Source organism: Drosophila bipectinata, chromosome 2L (genome assembly GCF_030179905.1).
Source record: "Drosophila bipectinata strain 14024-0381.07 chromosome 2L, DbipHiC1v2, whole genome shotgun sequence".
In the NCBI taxonomy this organism is placed as follows: Eukaryota; Metazoa; Arthropoda; class Insecta; order Diptera; family Drosophilidae; genus Drosophila; species Drosophila bipectinata.
This window is the reverse complement of record NC_091736.1, coordinates 3791361-3811837: the sequence shown is the minus strand read 5'-3', so window position 1 is coordinate 3811837 and position 20477 is coordinate 3791361. Positions and strand designations below refer to the sequence as shown.

General features: G+C 36.9%; 2 protein-coding genes across 2 annotated transcripts; both read right to left on the bottom strand.

Annotated features, from left to right (window-relative positions):
- Positions 1-15463: 15463 nt before the first annotated feature.
- On the bottom strand, positions 15464-16912 carry LOC138925731 (uncharacterized). The gene is made up of 2 exons (XM_070276892.1): positions 16004-16912; positions 15464-15850 (listed from the first exon to the last, which is right to left on the bottom strand). Exons 1-2 carry the CDS (start codon positions 16703-16705, stop codon positions 15464-15466), a joined length of 1089 nt encoding a protein of 362 aa, XP_070132993.1. The 5' UTR covers positions 16706-16912.
- Positions 16913-18295: 1383 nt separating this feature from the next.
- Positions 18296-19791, bottom strand: LOC122322051 (uncharacterized). The gene is made up of 2 exons (XM_043213303.2): positions 18857-19791; positions 18296-18758 (listed from the first exon to the last, which is right to left on the bottom strand). Exons 1-2 carry the CDS (start codon positions 19745-19747, stop codon positions 18369-18371), a joined length of 1281 nt encoding a protein of 426 aa, XP_043069238.2. The 5' UTR covers positions 19748-19791; the 3' UTR covers positions 18296-18368.
- Positions 19792-20477: the final 686 nt, after the last annotated feature.

The window sequence follows — 20477 nt, the reverse complement described above, 5'->3', positions numbered from 1 at the left end:
CCATCATACACGTAACTGATGAAGGAATCTGAAGGTTGAGATGGGGAGGCGAAAGATTCGGACTCGTCTAATAGCTTCTGGACTTTCAAGGTGTGCTCTGCCTCTCGCCTCCTCCTGCTAATGTTTGTATGATAAAATGGTTTATCATATCCGTGCCAGTTGACGTATTTTGTGCACTGAGCTGTCATATCCGTTAGTACAGGGATAAATGAATTTCGCAAGTCACCGGTAGTAAAATTTAATGCATATTTTGCCTGAAAAAGATACGATATATTGAGTGAAGTAACTTTTGATACAAGTAAAAAAAACAAAAATATTGAAAACATCTTATTGACTTATCATTTTTTTAAAATTAATAAATTATGAAATACTATGCATATTTGATTTTGATTGATGTAATAACTTACAATATTGGCAGCCTCAATTTTTGCACGAAGTTCATGTAAGTTAGTTCTGTCTTCTGACAGGGCATTATCGATATCCGTAACTATACTTTTGGCTTTTTCAATTTCATCATTTAAAATCTTAAAAGTATAATTAATCATTTCCAATTGCTTTTCATATGCTTTCTCCTGACTCCACATCTCTGCAGAGCTTATTTTATATTTTTCAATAATATAAATTGTCAAACCAAGTCCAACACCAAGACCTCCAAATAGCAATAAGCCGATTGCGCCAAAGATAGTTTTGATCAAACTAATTTTTCTTTGTTTCTGTATATCCTGTATCTGGTTCTGTATATCAGTCTTCAATTCGCCATAGAAGCCGTTCGGTGCGAAATCATTGGTAACGTTATGAAAAGTGGCATTAAAAGCATTCGACAGCTGAGCAGTTTTGTGTTGCACTTCACCCAGCAGATCAAGGGCTGTTGTGGCTTTTTTCAGACCGGTGTCGATAACATTTGAAATCATTTGCCATAAAATTTCCTTGTCGGGCTCGGATAAGATCCACGCCTTTATGTGGGGAATGGTAAAATTAATGGTACCATTACTCGAGATACACCACTCGAACATAGGCTTCACACACGACGCATATTTAATACGAGCATCTGAGCTTAAATTCCGAATTTCATCCAGCCTGTCCTTGGCTGATCCCATATAACCCAGCATTGCCTCGTCAATTGCTTTGATGACCTGTTGCAACTCCGCGAACTTCACCTTCGTATCAAATTTACTTTCATATTTTACCAAGATATTAGATATGCTTTTAGCTGCCTGCGCAAAATAACTTATTTCTGTTTCGTGACTCGACTGATCTTGGGCTAATCCGCCTTGACATCCCAAAAAAATTGTCAATGCCACTGCAAATACCGCGACCTCACGATTTTTTCGCATGTCGAAAACGTTTTTTATTCCCGAAAATCTTTATAAATGTGACTGGTGAGGGATGTTGTGCCAGTTTTTATGCATTCCGCTCAGTAAAATTCGCAAATTTTGGATTTGAACAAATCTGTGTTCTTGGAAGTGTTAATCAAAATACATACTATCTTAATAGCACAATAAAGTTACAGATAAAATTTCTAAGAAAAAAATACATATATAATCTGCCTTTTATTTAAAAATTTATTTTATTTTTGTGATTCAACAATAAAATAAAGTTTTTTGATAGTCTGTCGCAGAACGTTACGGGCATCCGTACAATTTTTCATTCATTCATCCGACCCAATTCTCTAAAAAAAAATTCAGCTAAATTGATTGAATGGATTTGTTTTTGTGCCTTTGAATTTACTTGTGACTCTTCTCGAAAGGAAGAAATTAATATATGTTTAGAGAAAGAATGAAAAAACTGTGTAGTGTATTTTCTTCAGAATTGAAAAAAAAAAAAGGAAGCAAAGCTAACTTCGGGCGGAGCCGAAGTTGATATACCCTTGCAGCTAAAACCGAATATATATCGCAAACATCGTATATAGTTGGCCGATCCTTATGATTACATCATAATAAAACCAATTAATTACAATAAAAAATCTAAAAAAAAATCCCAAGTCCCATCTTCAAAAATACGAAAGTAGTCAGCTATAAGATATAATCAACCGATGTTTATGAAATTTGGTAGATCGGATTAACTGACCAAAAATAGAATGTGTACCTAGTAGAGGTGGGCGCGGGCCTGTATTTTGGGGCCCGGAACGCACGAAAACAAAATCTTTTTTGAGAGGCCCGGCCCGGCCGAACACGAAACTTTTTCATCAAGGCCCGGGCCCGGCCCGGCCCGGCACGAAACTTATTTAAACATATTTCAAAATTTAAAAGACATGTTATTTATGTATACATATATGTATATAAGTTCATATTTATTAATCCTAATTCATGTTTTTATTTTTATTTTATTTTTCAAAGTTTATGAATTTTACAATATGGCCAAATTTTAAATAGTGGTGTGCAAACAAGCAAAATATTGTTTAAGCAAATCGATAGTAACATCGATAAGCAATTAAAATACGATTAATGGCGGTTGCAATTCGAGAATAAAAAAAAATAGCGCGGTCAAATCAAAATTGTTTTAAGGCCTATTTCGGGTTTTTACGGGCCGGGCCGTTTTGAAAAGGCCCGGGCCCGCACGAAGCCCGCACGAATCTTAATTTTAAGGCCCGGGCCCGCTTCGGGCCTGTGTAAGCCCGCGGGCCACGAAAAAAGCCCGACCCGTGCCCACCTCTAGTACCAAGTGCCAGCTTTCTATCATCAAAAACACGAAAGTTGGGTCATTTCCGATCGTTCAGTTATATGGCAGCTATAGGATATAGTCGGCCGATCCTAATGAAATTTTGTAGGTCGGATTAACTGACCAAAAATATAATCTGGACCAAGTTCCAGCTTTCTATCTTCAAAAACACGAAAGTTGGGTCATTTCCGATCGTTCAGTTATATGGCAGCTATAGGATATAGTCGGCCGATCCTAATGAAATTTTGTAGGTCGGATTAACTGACCAAAAATATAATCTGGACCAAGTTCCAGCTTTCTATCTTCAAAAACACGAAAGTTGGGTCATTTCCGATCGTTCAGTTATATGCCAGCTATAGGATATAGTCGGCCGATCCTAATGAAATTTTGTAGGTCGGATTAACTGACCAAAAATATAATCTGGACCAAGTTCCAGCTTTCTATCTTCAAAAACACGAAAGTTGGGTCATTTCCGATCGTTCAGTTATATGGCAGCTATAGGATATAGTCGGCCGATCCTAATGAAATTTTGTAGGTCGGATTAACTGACCAAAAATATAATCTGGACCAAGTTCCAGCTTTCTATCTTCAAAAACACGAAAGTTGGGTCATTTCCGATCGTTCAGTTATATGCCAGCTATAGGATATAGTCGGCCGATCCTTATGAAATTTGGCATGTCAAAATGTTTTGCCAAAAATAGCTTTCATGTCAAATTTGAACTCTCTAACTCTAAAAACACCAAAGTTATACCATTTCCGATCAATCAGTTATATGGCAGCTATAGGAAATAGTCGACCGATCCGGGCCGTTCCGACTTATATACTGCGTGCAAAGGAAAGAAGGGTGTGTGCAAAGTTTCAAGACGATAGCTTTAAAACTGAGAGACTAGTTTATTTATTTATTTATTTATTTATTTATTTCGCCAACGGACAAATCCTTACATGGCTACATAATAACAACTTACACCTAATAAATAAAACTACGAAATTAACAAAAACTTAATAAATGCCGTATTACCTTGCGTTTAAACACACCCTTATCTGAGCCCCACTCAATTCGGAGGCTAGGCGGCAAAGAATTAAAATAAGAAAGAGCCCGCTCTATCGGCTCATTTAAAAGATAATTGGCCCTATGACACTTGACCCGAAAGGGGGTAAAGGTACGAAGATCCCTTTGAGGAACATTAAAATTAACGAGTCCCAACAAAAAAGGACAATCAATGTTATCAACAATTAAATTATTTAAAAAAGTTAACGCTGTCAGTTTACGCCGATCCTCCAACGTGCAAACGTTCAAAAGAAGGCAACGGCTCTGGTATGAAGGAACAGGATCCTGAAACCTTAGAGGCAGAAGTGCAAATTTTAAAAATTTTTTCTGGAGTCGCTCAATTCGGTTGGAACGAACTTTACACTCCGGATTCCAAATGATTGAAGCGTATTCCAGCCTCGACCGAATGAATGCAGCATAGACGCTGAGGCTCGAGTATGGACTTTTGAACTGGTTCACGTGCCTCTTAACAAAGCCCAGCATAGCATACGCTTTAGGTAAAATATAGTCTAAGTGACCAGAAAATTTAAATTTGCTGTCGAATAAGACACCAAGGTCTAACACCTCTTCTTTAGCTGCCAAATTATAATTATTGATGGAATAACCCGTACAGATTTCAAGAGACCGCCTACTGTAACGGGTAAACATACACTTAGATAAGTTTAATGGAAGAAGATTGCGGGAGCACCATGAGTAAACTCTGGATATATCCTCCTGTAACAAGTAACTGTCACTAATGCAGCTAATCTCTTTATAGATTTTAAGGTCATCCGCATACATTAAAAAGTGCGAATGACGAAAGCATGACGAGATGTCATTAATGAAAATTATAAATAGAAGAGGTCCAAGAGAGCTGCCTTGTGGAAGACCAGAGGAGGTGACAAATGGACTTGAGATAGCGTCTCCAACAGTAACGTGGCAAGGTCGGTCAGCCAGATAAGACTCGAACCAACTTAATAGGCAGGAATGAATACCTAATTTATATAATTTGGCCAGAAGGGCAGCATGACACACTTTATCGAAGGCTTTGGAGAAGTCGGTGTAAATGGCATCAACCTGAAATCGGTTTTCAAAAGCTTCAAAGCAGTGCTTAGAAAAGACCGCTAAATTAGTGGTAGTGGACCTCCCAGGCAAAAAACCATGCTGGTTGGGGGATATAAAATTGCGAGCCAGAAAAGTCAATTTTTTAGTTACTATCCGCTCCAGTATCTTAGCGACGTTGCAAATTTTGGCTATAGGTCGATAGTTGGTAACATCACACCTACTTCCACCTTTGTGAATAGGCGTTATAGAAGTAATCTTCCACCGGTGGGGGAATCTACCAGAAGAGAGCGAAAAGGAGAACAGCAGTTGAAGGGGAGTAGAAAGAGAAGCGATACTCCTCCTAAGAAAGAATGGGGAGATACCGTCCACGTCAGGTGTGAGCGACTCGGTCAAATGTCCAGTGGCTTCAACTAGGTCACCGTCCAAAATGTCCATGTTACTCACATTAAGAAAAGGCTCAATGCTAAGAAGAGTTTCATGATCACTCCAAGGAACCTTCGGCTCCAAGTTAGAGGCAAAGTATTTTGCAAAAAGATCAGAAAGGCTGAAATAGAGGCGTTAATAAGTGACAAGTTAGTATCATTCAGATGATAATATGGAATTGGAGAAGCAGAAGGCAGAAAACTATAAAACTTAATATTAATTACCAACGGCTTGTGGTGCATATCACAAGGACTTAATGGTACATTGCATAATTCTACTTTACTATTAACCAAATTATTTAAAAATATAAGATCAAGAATTTTGGAGAGAGGCCCAGACTAAAAATATCATCTAAAACTACAATTTCATGACTCTGGTGAACGTTGCTAGGTAGCATGCAAGGAGAATCCGGGTCCCAAGACCAGACAATGGAGCTCAGGTTGAAATCGCCAGCTACCATCAAAGCGGTAGGGTCCGACGTTCTAGCACAGACACTACTGATGTTTTCCATATGCGCATGATAGATACTAAATGCGCTGTTCGGAGGGATGTATGATGCAATGATGACGAACGGGCCATGGACGCCCTGGATTGAAACCGCAAGCTGATCCAGTAAAGGGTCGGCCACCGGAAGGCGCAGTGGTGTAGCCTGAAGAAATCGACGGATAGCGATGATCACACCTCCACCTCGCTCACACTGGGTACTGAATGCATCTCGGTCCTTTCGAAATACATGGTACAAATTAGGCTCGAAGAACTCAGAAGAGCTGAATTTGTCATTGAGCCACGTTTCCACAAGGATGATTACATCAAAATCGCAGGCAGAAGAATTGAGGAATACCATCCGGGTCTTGGTTCTCATTCCCATTATATTTTGGAATAGAACTTTTAGGCTTTTATTAGGGTCCGAGGACGACGAGTAGCTACAGTCCAAACTGGGTATTGGACGGCAAGGCGGTGATGGTGAAAGTGCACTCCTGGTTCTGGTGCATGTGGAGCAGAGGTCGGCACGGCCCTATCTCGGGGGCATAGGAAATTTCTCTGCCCGAGCTCTGCCACACACACACAGTATACATGTGTGAAACGTCATGCACACAGCCTACTTTCTGCTATACGTTACTAACACTAATGCGGTAAAATCATATCAATGTATTGTGGTGCCGATCCCTGATGTGGAGGCATATCCAATACGCATAGCTTGCAAAATAGCCGACAAGGACACATAGACATTTCCATTAGACTCATCAGTAGACCTGCGAGAGTCCAGTAGCAAGGCAGATTCCGTGCCAGGTGAAAACATTGAGCCTTCATAGTCGGGCACATTCAAACGCAGCAAAGATCCACCCACACGTCCAAAACGTAAATAAACATCTTCCATCGGCGAAAAGAAAGCACCAGCGAGTGGCCCAGCGAAAAGAGATAAGATAAGCGATGCGCTGCCAACGTCTCGATTACCATCGTCTTGTTGTTGTTGGGCATCCACAAGTGAAGATAAGAAATAAACAACTCGCCTTGAAAAAAGTTGTTGTTGTTGAAGAATATCGATCAGCAAACCAAGCCAATTATTGGAGGAATTGAAGACAGCGTCAGCCGTTACCATGAACGCCCACGCCGATTGTTGTTGGTAGCGCAGCAGAGAGCAATCGGGGTGACGAACTGCAGCTTGAGAAGAAAACGATGTAACGGCGCCAGCGGCGCCGCTTACTGGGGGTTTTTTGAAGATTGCGAATGCGGTAAAGGTAGAATCGCCGGGAGGTCAATAACCTTAGCCGGCTCTCTATGAACAAACCGGCTGACTTTTACCGACATAGGCCAAAAATCGTCATTGAAGACTGTTGGGAAATTTTGCTCCGGAACTCCCAATTTAAAATTGACGAACTTGAGGGCGTTGATGTCAGCATCCTCTTTGATCAGCCTAGCACAGACTAAATCATTGGGCTCCACATTCAGCTTATCTGCGACAAATTTGCACAGTGCATCTGGTTGAGTAGAAGTCGCGAATTTACCCACATGAAGGTATTTCAAGGTGGAAAGCACTTGAAGTTGAGCGCAACTGGGTGCTTGTCCCACAATGCGCCTATTAGGGTTGATCCGCTTCTTCTTCGGGACAGCCCCCTTAGATGCCGATGTGGCCTGCCCCAGAGTAGCCTTTATGCTCCCAGTGCTGGTGGGCATTGCAGGGGGAGCAACAACATGCACCCCAGCCGAGGAGGCGCGTCCAGCGGGCACAGCCGCTCCATTTACCAGGGCAAGGTCAACTTTGGCATTAAGGCTTTCGAAGCGGGACTCGAGATCTAGAACGTTATGATTTAGCTCATCAATTTTGGAATGCGAATCATTTCCAATGACGCAGCTATCACATTGCCACATTAAGTTCGGAATGTTAATAAGTAATTTTATAGCCTCCGAGGGCAAATCAACACAAGCGGTGTGATAGGCACGCCGGCAGATCGACGCGCACCTAACGGCCTCACACCCACGAAGTTGGGTAGCAGTAACTTCTGCACTGCACTCGGTGCAAACGAGAGGCGACATGAGCGAAAAAGTAGACGTCCGAACTCAAAGAAAGCTAGATGAAGACTGAATTGGTCGGAAAATCCAATATTTCCTTCGGGAGTGTGGCTGATTGGCTCTGAAACAGACACTATTTGAGATCTATCATCCTTGTGGCTAATTAGGGAATCCATTTCTGTGGTATTGGAGAGCTCTGAAGGCTTGTTTTGATAAAACGACGCGTTATGTCCGTGCCAATTGTTGTACTTTGTGCACTGATCCATCAGGCTATTTAGGACTGAAGCGAATTCAGCCCGCAGATAGTCAGCGTCGAAGCGTATTAATATTTTGGTCTAAATTTAAATAAATGAAAAATATATTATTTCGGTTTTATTTTTGCTTAACTAAATTGTAAATTTTGATGGAATATTGTTCATAGACTGTCATTTTTTAAAAAGACAAACATACCGCATCGGCAGCTTCTATGTTACCACGAAGTTCATGTAAGAGGGTTCTATCTTCTTCCAATGCACTATTAACGTCCTTTATCACCTTGCTGGCGTCCTCTATTTTGTCCTTTAGAATCTTAAAAGTATAATCGATGAGCTCTATTTGAGCCTTATAATCATTCTTCTGCATCCACATTTTTTCGGAGCTTATTTTATGTTCATCGTATATAAGTTTTGCCAAACCGAGTCCCACTCCGATTCCCCCAAATATCACTACACCGATTGTGGCAAAGATAGTTGCAATAAGTTTTAAATTTATATTTTTCTCTAACTCAAGTTCTTTTTCCTTCAGATGTATCGTCAATTTGCCGTAAAAGCCACTCGGCCCAAAATCATCATGTACCTCATGCGAAATGGCCTTGAAAAGGTTTTCCAGCTCAGCAGTTCTGTTTTGAACTTCATTCATGAGTTTCAGGGATTCAATAACTTTTTTTAAGCCGGAATCTATTTGATTCGATGTCATTATCCATAAACTTTCCTTGTCGTGGGTCGACAGTATCCATTTCTTTAGACTGGAAATGACGATATGGAAGGTTTTATTGCTCGAGATGCACCACTCGAACATGGGTTTCACACACTCCTCGTACTTGAGGCGAGCAGCGGAATTCAACTTATGCACTTGAATCAAATTTTTTTTGGCTGATCCCATATAGCCATGCATTGCACCGTCAATTGCATCGATGGCCAGTTGTAACTCCACAAACTTCACTTTCTTGTCAAATTTACTTTCGTATTTTACCATGGTATTGGATATACTTTGAATCGCCTTCTCGAAGAGATCGTATTCCTCTTTCGCATTGCACACCACAAATAAAGACAGCGCCAGAGCAACTATGACAATTCCTCGATCTATCCTCATGACGGAAAACTCTACCCAGTTACTGCGAATATTTTTTTTAAATGTGACTGGTGAGGGCATGTTGTGCCTGCTTTTATGCATCCCGGTCAGTAAAATTCGCAAATTTTAATAACTTTAATCTTAATAATCTTTTTAATAATTTTAATCTTAATAACACAATAAAGTTTACAGATGAAATTTCTAAGAAAAAAATACATTTTAAATCTGCCTTTTATTAACAAATTTATTTTTTATGTGATTCAACAATAAAATAAAGTTTTTTGATAGTCTGTCGCAGAACGTTACGGGCATCCGTACAATTTTTCATTCATTCATCCGACCCAATTCTCTAAAAAAATTTCAGCTAAATTAATTGAATGGATTTGTTTTGGTGCCTTTGAATTTACTGAGTCTTCTCGAAAGGAAGATCTTAATATATGTTTAGAGAAAGAATGAAAGAACTGCGTAGTGTATTTTCTTAAGAATTGAGAAAGAAAAAAATGAGAAACTATATTTGACCTCGCCTTCCTGTCAAAGTTACGAAGTTCTAGTTTAACTTCGATATTTATAAAACTAATATTTATGTATATATTAGTACCTGTAACCTGTACCTGTAAATTCTTAGAAATAATTCAAATATATTATAGTTTCTCTCATTAATCTGATATAGTGACATATTATATAGTATTGATATTATGGAGGACCTGATAATGGCTGATTTTTATACCCTTGCAGAGGGTATTATAATTTTGTCCAAAAGTGTGCAACGCAGTGAAGGAGACATCTCCGACCCTATAAAGTATATATATTCTTGATCATGTCCGTCTGTCCGTCTGTCCGTCTGTCTGTCTGTCTGTCTGTCCGATTCTACGCGAACTAGTCTCTCAGCTTTAAAGCTATCGTCTTGAAACTTTGCACACACCCTTCTATCCTTTGCACGCAGTATATAAGTCGGAACGGCCCGGATCGGCCGACTATATCCTATAGCTGCCATATAACTGAACGATCGGAAATGGTATAACTTTGACGTTTTTAAAGTTAGAGAGTTCAAATTTGACATGAGAGCATTTTTTGGCAAAACATTACGACATGCCAAATTTCATAAGGATCGGCCGACTATAGCTGCCATATAACTGAACGATCGGAAATGACCCAACTTTTGTGTTTTTGAAGATAGAAGTTTGGTATATTTTTAGGTTTGGTTTTTTTATTATATTAAATTGGGTTATATTATCATATTTTCATAAGGATCGGCCAACTATATCCGATGTTTGCGATATATATCCGGTTTTAACTGCAAGGGTATATAAACTTCGGCTCCGCCCGAAGTTAGCTTTCCTTTCTTGTTTTTTTTATACCCTTGCAGAGGGTATTATAATTTTGGTCAAAAGTGTGCAACGCAGTGAAGGAGACATCTCCGACCCTATAAAGTATATATATTCTTGATCATGTCCGTCTGTCCGTCTGTCCGTCTGTCTGTCTGTCTGTCTGTCCGTTTCTACGCAAACTAGTCTCTCAGTTTTAAAGCTATCGTCTTGAAACTTTGCACACACCCTTCTTTCCTTTGCACGCAGTATATAAGTCGGAACGGCCGGGATCGGCCGACTATATCCTATAGCTGCCATATAACTGATTGATCGGAAATGGTATAACTTTGGTGTTTTTAAAGTTAGAGAGTTCAAATTTTAGGTGAGAGCTATTTTTGGCAAAATAATACGACATGCTAAATTTCGTAAGGATCGGCCGACTATATCCTATAGCTGCCATATAACTGAACGATCGGAAATGACCCAACTTTAACCCAACTCGTGTTTTTGAAGATAGAAAGCTGGAACTTGGTACAGATTATATATTTGGTCAGTTGATCCGACCTACCAAATTTCATTAGGATCGGCCGACTATATCCTATAGCTGCCATATAACTGAACGATCGGAAATGGTACTTGGTAGAAATATCAACTTTCGTATTTTTGAAGATAGAAGTTTGGGACTTTTTTTAGATTTTGTATTGTAAAAAATTGGATTACATATTCCTATTGCCATAAGGATCGGCCAACTATATCCGATGTTTGCGATATATATCCGGTTTTAACTGCAAGGGTATATAAACTTCGGCTCCGCCCGAAGTTAGCTTTCCTTTCTTGTTTTTGATATTCTTTGTTTTAATATGGTGACAAGAACTCTGCATCAGGTATTAATTAATTAATATCCGTATTTCCAATTCATATTTTCCGACAAATACATATTTTTATGTGTTTCTTCCCAAAAGATATACAATTTTTGGGTTGATGATTAGGAAAATTCTTTATTTTTTAAGATAACATAAGTTTGTAGTAAAATCAAAATGTTTAATTATTTTTTTGACAATAAATTGAATTGGGAATTGTTCTGAATATCTTTTATATAGCCTTCTATATCTTTTATAGAACGTGTTTGAAATAATTCTTACCACTTAAGCAAGGGGTAAGACGGAGATCCAACAAATCTACGTATTGATTCTTCCGGGAAACGTCTATTAGTTTTTAAATTATTTAGTTCTAGTACGGATTCTGGAGCGGAAGTACGAGATCCATAATTTAAATAGCTGATGAAGGGTTCTGGCCCCTGGACTTCTAAAATGCGCTCCGCCTCTCGCCGACTTCTGACAATGTTATTTTCTACAAATTGTCTCTCATATCCGTGCCAGTTCACATATTTTGTACACTGATCCGTCAGATCCAATAAGGAAGAAGCGAATGTACGTGTCAGCGCCGCAATATTCGATCTTAACACAATGTTGGTCTAAAAATACCAATAAAACAATAAAATGTTAAAAAAAAAACATAAAACATATGGATTTGAAAAAGTTAACAAAAAAACAGATATGGTTAACTTCTTTAAGAACTTACCGTTTTTGCAGAATCAATTTTTCCACGAAGAATGTGTAAGTTGGTTCTGTCTGCATCCAAGTTTTTATTAATATCCGTTATTATACTGCTGGCTTCAGCGATTTTTTCTTTTAAAACTTCAAAAGTATATTCTATAAGTTCTAATTGCTTATCATACTCTTTCTCTTGATTCCAAGCTGCTTCAGTGGCTATTTTGTATTTTCGCTTAACATTTGGTATTAGTAACCCAAAAGTAAATATTGCTGCACCGATCATTTTAAAGGTATGTAGGATTTCTGACTTTTTTATACGGGTTTTTAAATCGGTTTTCTTCCCCTTTAGATCTACCTTGAGTTCGCCGTAGTAGCCTTTCGGCCCGAAATCATAAGTTACGTTATGGTGAGTTTCATTAAAAACATTCGACAGCCGAGCAGTTGTGTTTTGAACTTTTTTTAACTTTTCTAAGGATTCATCTGCTTTTAGTAGACCTTTATTGATTGTTTCTGAAATTATTTTCCATATAATTTCCTTTTCGTGAGCGTGGTAGGTCGTGATGTTTTTTATGAAGGGAATGTAAGTCCTGAATGTACTATTATCCGATATGCACCATTCGAATATGGGTTTCACAGACCCTCGGTACTCGAGATGAGCATCGGAGTTTAAGTTTCGGATTTCTTCCAATCGTTCCTTGGCTGATCCCTCATAGCCCAGCATTGCATTGTCAATTGCATGGATGACCTGTTGTAACTCCCCAAACTTTACTTTCGAATCAAATTTACTTTCGTATTGCACAAGTATTTTGAATAAAGTTCGAGTCGCATTTTCAACACCACACTCTTCTACATCATGATTTAACTGATCTTGCTCTATTCCTGCTTGGCACCCCGAAAATAATGCCAATGCCAGAGCAAATATTGCAATGACGGAAACCATTTTAACTTACGAAAACCTTTTCAAAATTTGACTGACTGTGGGCATGAGGAGCCGGTTTTTATACGCTCGAATCGATGTGGTTTAAATTCTTTGAATAAATTAAATCTTTGTTATATTTAATTGTATTCAATATACAAATACATATGTATATATGTCAGAGCCAGAGCAACTATGACAATATAGTTACTGCGAATTTTTTTTTTTAAATGTGACTGGTGAGGGATGTTTGGCCAGTTTTTATGCATCCCGCTCAGTAAAATTCGCAAATTTTGGATTCGAACAAATCTGTGTTCTTGGAAGTGTTAATCAAAATACATACTATCTTAATAGCACAATAAAGTTACAGATAAAATTTCTAAGAAAAAAATACATATATAATCTGCCTTTTATTTAAAAATTTATTTTATTTTTGTGATTCAACAATAAAATACAGTTTTTTGATAGTCTGTCGCAGAACGTTAAGGGCATCCGTACAATTTTTCATTCATTCATTCAATCAATTCTCTAAAAAAAATTTCAGCTAAATTGATTGAATGGATTTGTTTTGGTGCCTTTGAATTTACTGAATCTTCTCGAAAGGAAGATCTTAATATATGTTTAGAGAAAGAATGAAAGAACTGTGTAGTGTATTTTCTTCAGAATTGAAAAAAAAAATGAGATACTACATTGGACCTAATGCTTCGTAACTCTAACCTCGCCTTCCTGTCAAAATAACGGTCATATTTTAAATTTTAAAATTTCCAACGATAATAGTTTAACTTTAATATTTATAAAACTAATATAATATTTATGTATATATACTATATATTTATATGCTTGCATATACCCAACCCGTAAATTCTTAGAAATATTTTAAATATAGTTTCTCTCTTCAATCAGATATAGTGACATACTGTATAGTATTGATATTATGTATGACGACGCCATCAGATCCTGATAATGACTATTTTATTTTTCCATATAAATATCCGTATTTCCAATTCGTAATTCCCAACAAATACATATTTTTGTGTTTCTTCCCAAAAGATGTAAAATTTTTGGGTTCATGATTAGGAAAATTCTTTATTTTTTAAGATAACATAAGTTTGTAGTAAAATCAAAATATTTAATTATTTTGTAGACAATAAATTGAATTAGAGATTGTTCTGAATATCTTTTATAGAGTCTTCTATATCTTTTATAGAACGTGTTTGAAATAATTCGCAATTAAACCCTTACGCAAGGGGTAAGATGGAGATCCAACGAATCAACGTATTGATTTTTCCGGGAAACGTCTATTAGTTTTCGAATTATCTAGTTCTAGTACAGGTTCTGGAGCGGCAGTACGGGATCCATTAGTCACATAGCTGATGAAGGGTTCTGGCCCCTGTACTTTAAAAATGGTATCTGCCTCTCGCCGGCTTCTGAAAATGTTGTTTTCTAAAAATTGTCTCTCATATCCGTGCAAGTTTACCGTTTACCGTTTAGATCCGTTCTTAATAAAAGTTTGGTCTAAAAATACCAACAAAACAATGTATTCAAAGAAAATATTTCCAAATAATTGTTGTTTCTTAGAACTATTGAATTTTATGATTTCAGAAAAGCACATTGATAAGCATTGATAATGACACACAAGCTAATTCTAATAAAATTGATTGTTTTATTTTTTCAAATTTATATTTAACTATGGTATTTTGATTGGTTCGTGTTTCCAAGTACTGGTTACCAATTCCTGACAACAACAAAAATTCGTTACTATGTTTTTTATTTAAATGGTTATACGCAATGGTTTTTGGTCATAAGGAAATAATAAGTAAATAAATTATATATGTATATTCTTGATCAGGATCACCTCCTGAGTCGATATAAGCATATTTTTACCCAAACCACGATTTCACTTCTCCAGCTGTATAGTTCAAACTTGAGAGCCAACCTTTTGCACGCAATCGGTTATATCCTATAAATTTCATACAACTAAACTTTCGGAAATGAACAAACTTTTGATTTTTTTAAGATAAGTTCGAAGCTTTGACATTTTTCCCAATTTGTATATTGAAATTATTTTTCTATATATTTCCGAGCCGATATGTATCTATGCCACTTAACTGCAAGGGTAGTGCATCTTCGGCTCCGCCCAAAGATCATTTTCCTTTCTTTCTATTGGTATTCTTATTGCGCCTTCATAGGTCCGAACAATATTTCAAGGAGCAAGCATTTCCCAAATATTGAGAAACTATTAAGAGCCCCGAATTCGGGTAAATCACACATAAAGACAAAATCAGCACACAAGCTCATTAAATTAATAATTAAAATTTCCCAAATAATTAGAAAAGTAGAAAAGAATCTATTACTAGTAAGTATCTAAAAAAGTTATGTGCGATTTCTCAGGGTTTTCCATTAATAGGGAGAAAGCACCCGTATACCTGTGTTAGAAGTACTATACACCTGATTGGTCTGATGGAAGGTAATTTTGACAACGCTAAAGGTAAAAAAAATTCACCAATATTGATTCACTATTTTCATTTTTATTCATTTATTCATTTTATTCGGCTTTATACATATAGTATTTATATATATACATATAAATTCGGATTTATACATATAGGACTGCAGTCCGCGGTGATCATATTCCGTTGAAATCTTTAGAGAACGTGTTTAAAATAAGTCGTAATCATGTCTTGAGCAATGGGGGTGAATGGGATCCAGAGATTCCACTCATTGATTCTATAGGAAAACGAGTAATATGCCCGATTTTCCTTATAGAATCCTGTACGGTAACGGGCTCTGGAGCGACAGTACGAGATCCATCATACACGTAACTGATGAAGGAATCTGAAGGTTGAGATGGGGAGGCAAAAGATTCGGACTCGTCTAATAGCTTTTGGGCTTTCAAGGTGTGCTCTGCCTCTCGCCTCCTCCTGCTAATGTTCGTATGATAAAATGGTTTATCATATCCGTGCCAGTTGACGTATTTTGTGCACTGAGCTGACAGATCCGTTAGTACAGGAACAAATGAATTTCGCAAGTCACCAGTAGTAAAATTTAATGCATATTTTGCCTGAAAAAGATACGATATATTGAGTGAAGTAACTTTTGATACAAGTAAAAAAAAACAAAAATATTGAAAACATCTTATTGACTTATCATTTTTTTAAATTAATAAATTATGAAATACTATGCATATTTGATTTTGATTGATGTAATAACTTACAAGATTGGCAGCCTCAATTTTTGCACGAAGTTCATGTAAGTTAGTTCTGTCTTCTGACAGGGCATTATCGATATCCGTAACTATACTTTTGGCTTTTTCAATTTCTTCATTTAAAATCTTAAAAGTATAATTAATCATTTCCAATTGCTTTTCATATGCTTTCTCCTGACTCCACATCTCTGCAGAGCTTATTTTATATTTTTCAATAATATGAATTGTCAAACCAAGTCCAACACCAAGACCTCCAAATAGCACTAAGCCGATTGCGCCAAAGATAGTTGCGATCAAACTAATTTTTCTTTGTTTCTGTATATCCTGTATCTTGGTCTGCAGATCAGTCTTCAATTCGCCATAGAAGCCGTTCGGTGCGAAATCATTGGTAACGTTATGAAAAGTGGCATTAAAAGCATTCGACAGCTGAGCAGTTTTGTGTTGCACTTCACCCAGCAGATCAAGGGCTGTTGTGGCTTTTTTCAGACCGGTGTCGATAACATTTGAAATCATTTGCCATAAAATTTCCTTGTCGGGCTCGGATAAGATCCACGCCTTTATGTGGGGAATGGTAAAATTAATGGTACCATTACTCGAGATACACCACTCGAACATAGGCTTCACACACGACGCATATTTAATACGAGCATCTGAGCTTAAATTCCGAATTTCATCCAGCCTGTCCTTGGCTGATCCCATATAACCCAGCATTGCCTCGTCAATTGCTTTGATGACCTGTTGCAACTCCACGAACTTCACCTTCGTATCAAATTCACTTTCATATTTTACCAAGATATTAGATATGCTTTTAGCTGCCTGCGCAAAACAACTTATTTCTGTTTCGTGACTCGACTGATCTTGGGCTAATCCGCCTTGACATCCCAAAAAAATTGTCAATGCCACTGCAAATACCGCGACCTCACGATTTTTTCGCATGTCGAAAACGTTTTTATTCCCGAAAATATTTATAAAAAATGATTGACGGCGGGCATGAGAAGCCCAGTTTTATAAACTCGAATCTACCCATATGTATTTATATATGAAATTTTTTTTAATTATAATCAGGTTAAGCTTGACTTAAGGTTATCGCTAGTGTACCAAATACCAAAGTATTTATGAGTGAAGATAAAAATATAAAATTGCATAAATACATACATACTTGTACATAAAAAACAACGAACCTTTATGAATATATATCATTCATATACCCTGTCAGATGATACTATAATTTTGGTCAAAAGTGTGCAACGCTGTCTCCAGCTATCTCTAACTCCAACTCCAACTCTAGTATATATACTCTTGATCAGGATCACCTCCTGAGTCGATATTAGCATGTCTGTCTATCTGTTTCTACGCAAACCAGTCTTTCAGTTTTGAAGCTATCAGCTTCCAACTTGACACCCAACCCTCTTTCCTTTTAATAGGTTCAACATATATCCTATAGGTTCAACACAACTGAACTAACTTTTGAGTTTTTGAAAATTTGAAGCTTCGGACTTTTTCTCCAAATTTTTATTATGGAATTATTTTGCTTTATATTTCCGAGCCAAAACGTATCTTATAATATGAACTGCAAGTCTTTTCTTGTTATTGGTATTTTTATTGTTCCTCCTATCAATATTTCAAGGCGAGCAAAAGTTCCCAAATACTTATCTTGGGACTATTAGCTTTCCGAATTCGGGGAAAAAACACATATTGACAACATTGGTTGGGGTCAACCCAGCAAGATTAGGAGAGCTAAGAATTATGTCTGACCAGATCCAAGAGCGTTTGTTGAGAAGGCACATTAAAGTATTTTCAGATAGTTTCCACATAGTTTGTAAGATGAAGCTCAGAGTTTATTTTCTGAGCATATTCGGTCTGAATATTTGTAGTTTGTGTATATCAATCGTGGAAAGTAGACGTGCTTAGTGTTTGGTGTTAAAGTGTTATTAAATTAATATAATATAAACAAAAAATTCAATTATTTAAATTGCCCAAATGATTTCTTGCTGCCAATTGTAGGATTAAGTAAAAAAGAATCTACTGCTAGTATGTGAATACAAAAGCTGCTTTTATATGCGTTTTCTCAAGCTCTTTTATGCTTAATTGGTAGGGAGAAAGCACCTGTATACCTGTGTTAAAAATAAATGTGATTTGGAACTGATAGAAGGTCATTTTTACAATCCTAAAGTTAAAAATAAAAAAATTAAAATTTACCGATTACACAATAATAATAATTACTAATACTAAATGAGTTTTCCAACTCGTTGCAAACCTTTGTGATTATTAATTTTTTGGAGATCAAAATTCTAAGAAAATCAATGTGTTCCTCTATTTTTATTGACAATATATGGAATTTACTAATTTAATTTACTTTCAATTTAGAATCAAATTAATTTGATATATATTGTATAACGTGTTTAAAATAAGTAGCAATCATATGTACTTTCGATGGAATCGTCGACGTTTGAGGGATCCCAATTGTAGGAAAATTATCACTTTCCACTGAAAAATGCTTAATTTGTTTTGACTCCTCCACATTCTCCAGTTCAATGGCGGATTTAGTTTTAGGTCTTTCGTCCACGTTGTTGACGAGGGTATCTTTAGATTCCAATGTTGTGAAAAAAGACACTCGACGGGTTTCGATTATATTATCTTCGTAAATTGATGAATTGTATCCGTGCCAGGTGATGTACTTCATGCACTGATCAGTCACGTTTGTCAAAGAAGGAATAAATAGTGCGTGCATAGTGAGTGAGTCCAAGCTCAAGAAAGAGTGGCTCTGAGGGTAAAGATAATAGAAAATAAAGTTAATTATAAGTCTAATGAAGAGGGCTTTGCAAATACAATATTATTTCATAATTTTCCATTATTACTTACTATACTGGCACCAATAATTTTTCCACGAAGTGCATGTAAGTTGGTTTTATCCTCTTCTAAGCTGGTTTTGATACCTTCCACTAATTCCGTGACGTTAAGAAATTGTGCCTGTAGAATCTGGAAAAGTTTATCAATATGCTCTACTTGATCTGTATAAGAAGTCTTTTTTTGCCATAGGTCAAAGTCGGTTGTCCCAACTGCAGTACCAACTGCTGCCGCCAAGCCAAGTGTCACGCCAACAGGTGAAAAAATGACAACCCCGAGTGCAATAAAGACAGTTTTAATTGTTTGTTCCTTCTTTTCCCGCTCACTTTTATCCAGCAACTCCAGTCTCTTTTTGCCGTAGAAACCTCCCACCCCGAAATCATTTTTTATGTCGTGCATTATGGACTTAAATAGATCTCTAAGGTCGGAGGTGTGTTGGATAACATCGTTTAGGAGATTCAGAGAGTTGGCGGTGTGATTTAGTCCCATACTGATTATGTGGAGTGTCATGGTAGATACTGCATCTCTATCGTGCTTCGTCAGCTTCTCCGATCCAATGAAGGGTATGATGGAATGCAAGGAAACATTAGAGGCTATGCACCATTCGAACACAGGCTTAACACATTTCGAATAGGAGCTACGGGCTAGGGAATTCAAGCTACGCACTTGATCCAATCGGTTCTTTGCGGTTCCCATATAGCCCAGCATGGCCTCATCGATTGCATCTATGGCCTCCTGTAACTCTTTGAATTGCACTTTTCTGTCAAATTCACTTTGATATTTCACCATAGTGTTTGTTAAGCTTTTAATCCCCTTTTCAAGAGTGTCGATGTCTTCGTTTGCATTGCACACCGAAAACATTGTCAATGCAACTAGAAAAATCACAACGTAGGAACTTTTCACCATAATTGAACTGATCTTAGGTGTTCCGTATTAACCCGAATTGAAAATCGAACTACCGAACATTTTTGTAATCAAATTGAAAATACTAGCAGTCAATACTATACGATTTTCCTGGAACTATATGAGGCATGGAATAACGATGCGTTATCTCTTCCAGAAGCTACGTGTGTGTTATTTTCCAAAGTAATTTTTTATGACTATGAACAATCTTTTTATGAATAATCCCATTTAATAATTCACTGGAAAAAGAGCAATGCAATAAAAAACAATTGAAACTCACATATATGTGTACATATATGTATAACAGAAAAGGAAAGCTGTCTTCGGGCGGAACCGAAGATGATATGTATATATGGACTGTTAAATGACCGGATCCAAAATGTAATGGAAATATTCCATATATTTGCACACTTATATTTTTTTTTAAAAGTAACTTTTTAAAATGGAAATTTTGACAAAAGCCCCAACCATCTTTCTTCGATAATACCAAAGTGCTGACATATCCGATTGTTGAGTTTAATTTAGCGATCCTAATAAAATAAGCTATGAAATAGCTCTATAGATCAAAACTATCTTAACAAAATTTAGGTTGTCCCAATTCGGTTGTCCGTATTTCCAATTCATATTTTCCGACAAATACATATTTTTATGTGTTTCTTCCCAAAAGATGTACAATTTTTGGGTTCATGATTGGGAAAATTCTTTATTTTTTAAGACAAGATAAGTTTGTAGT

Coding starts and splice junctions, on each gene's coding strand:
- LOC138925731 (XM_070276892.1), bottom strand. CDS start 16,705: ATGCTGGGTTATATGGGATCAGCCAAGGACAGGCTGGATGAAATTCGG. Junction 15,851..16,003: donor AAATTGAGGCTGCCAATCTT/GTAAGTTATTAC, acceptor TATCTTTTTCAG/GCAAAATATGCATTAAATTT.
- LOC122322051 (XM_043213303.2), bottom strand. CDS start 19,747: ATGGTGAAAAGTTCCTACGTTGTGATTTTTCTAGTTGCATTGACAATG. Junction 18,759..18,856: donor AAATTATTGGTGCCAGTATA/GTAAGTAATAAT, acceptor CTTTACCCTCAG/AGCCACTCTTTCTTGAGCTT.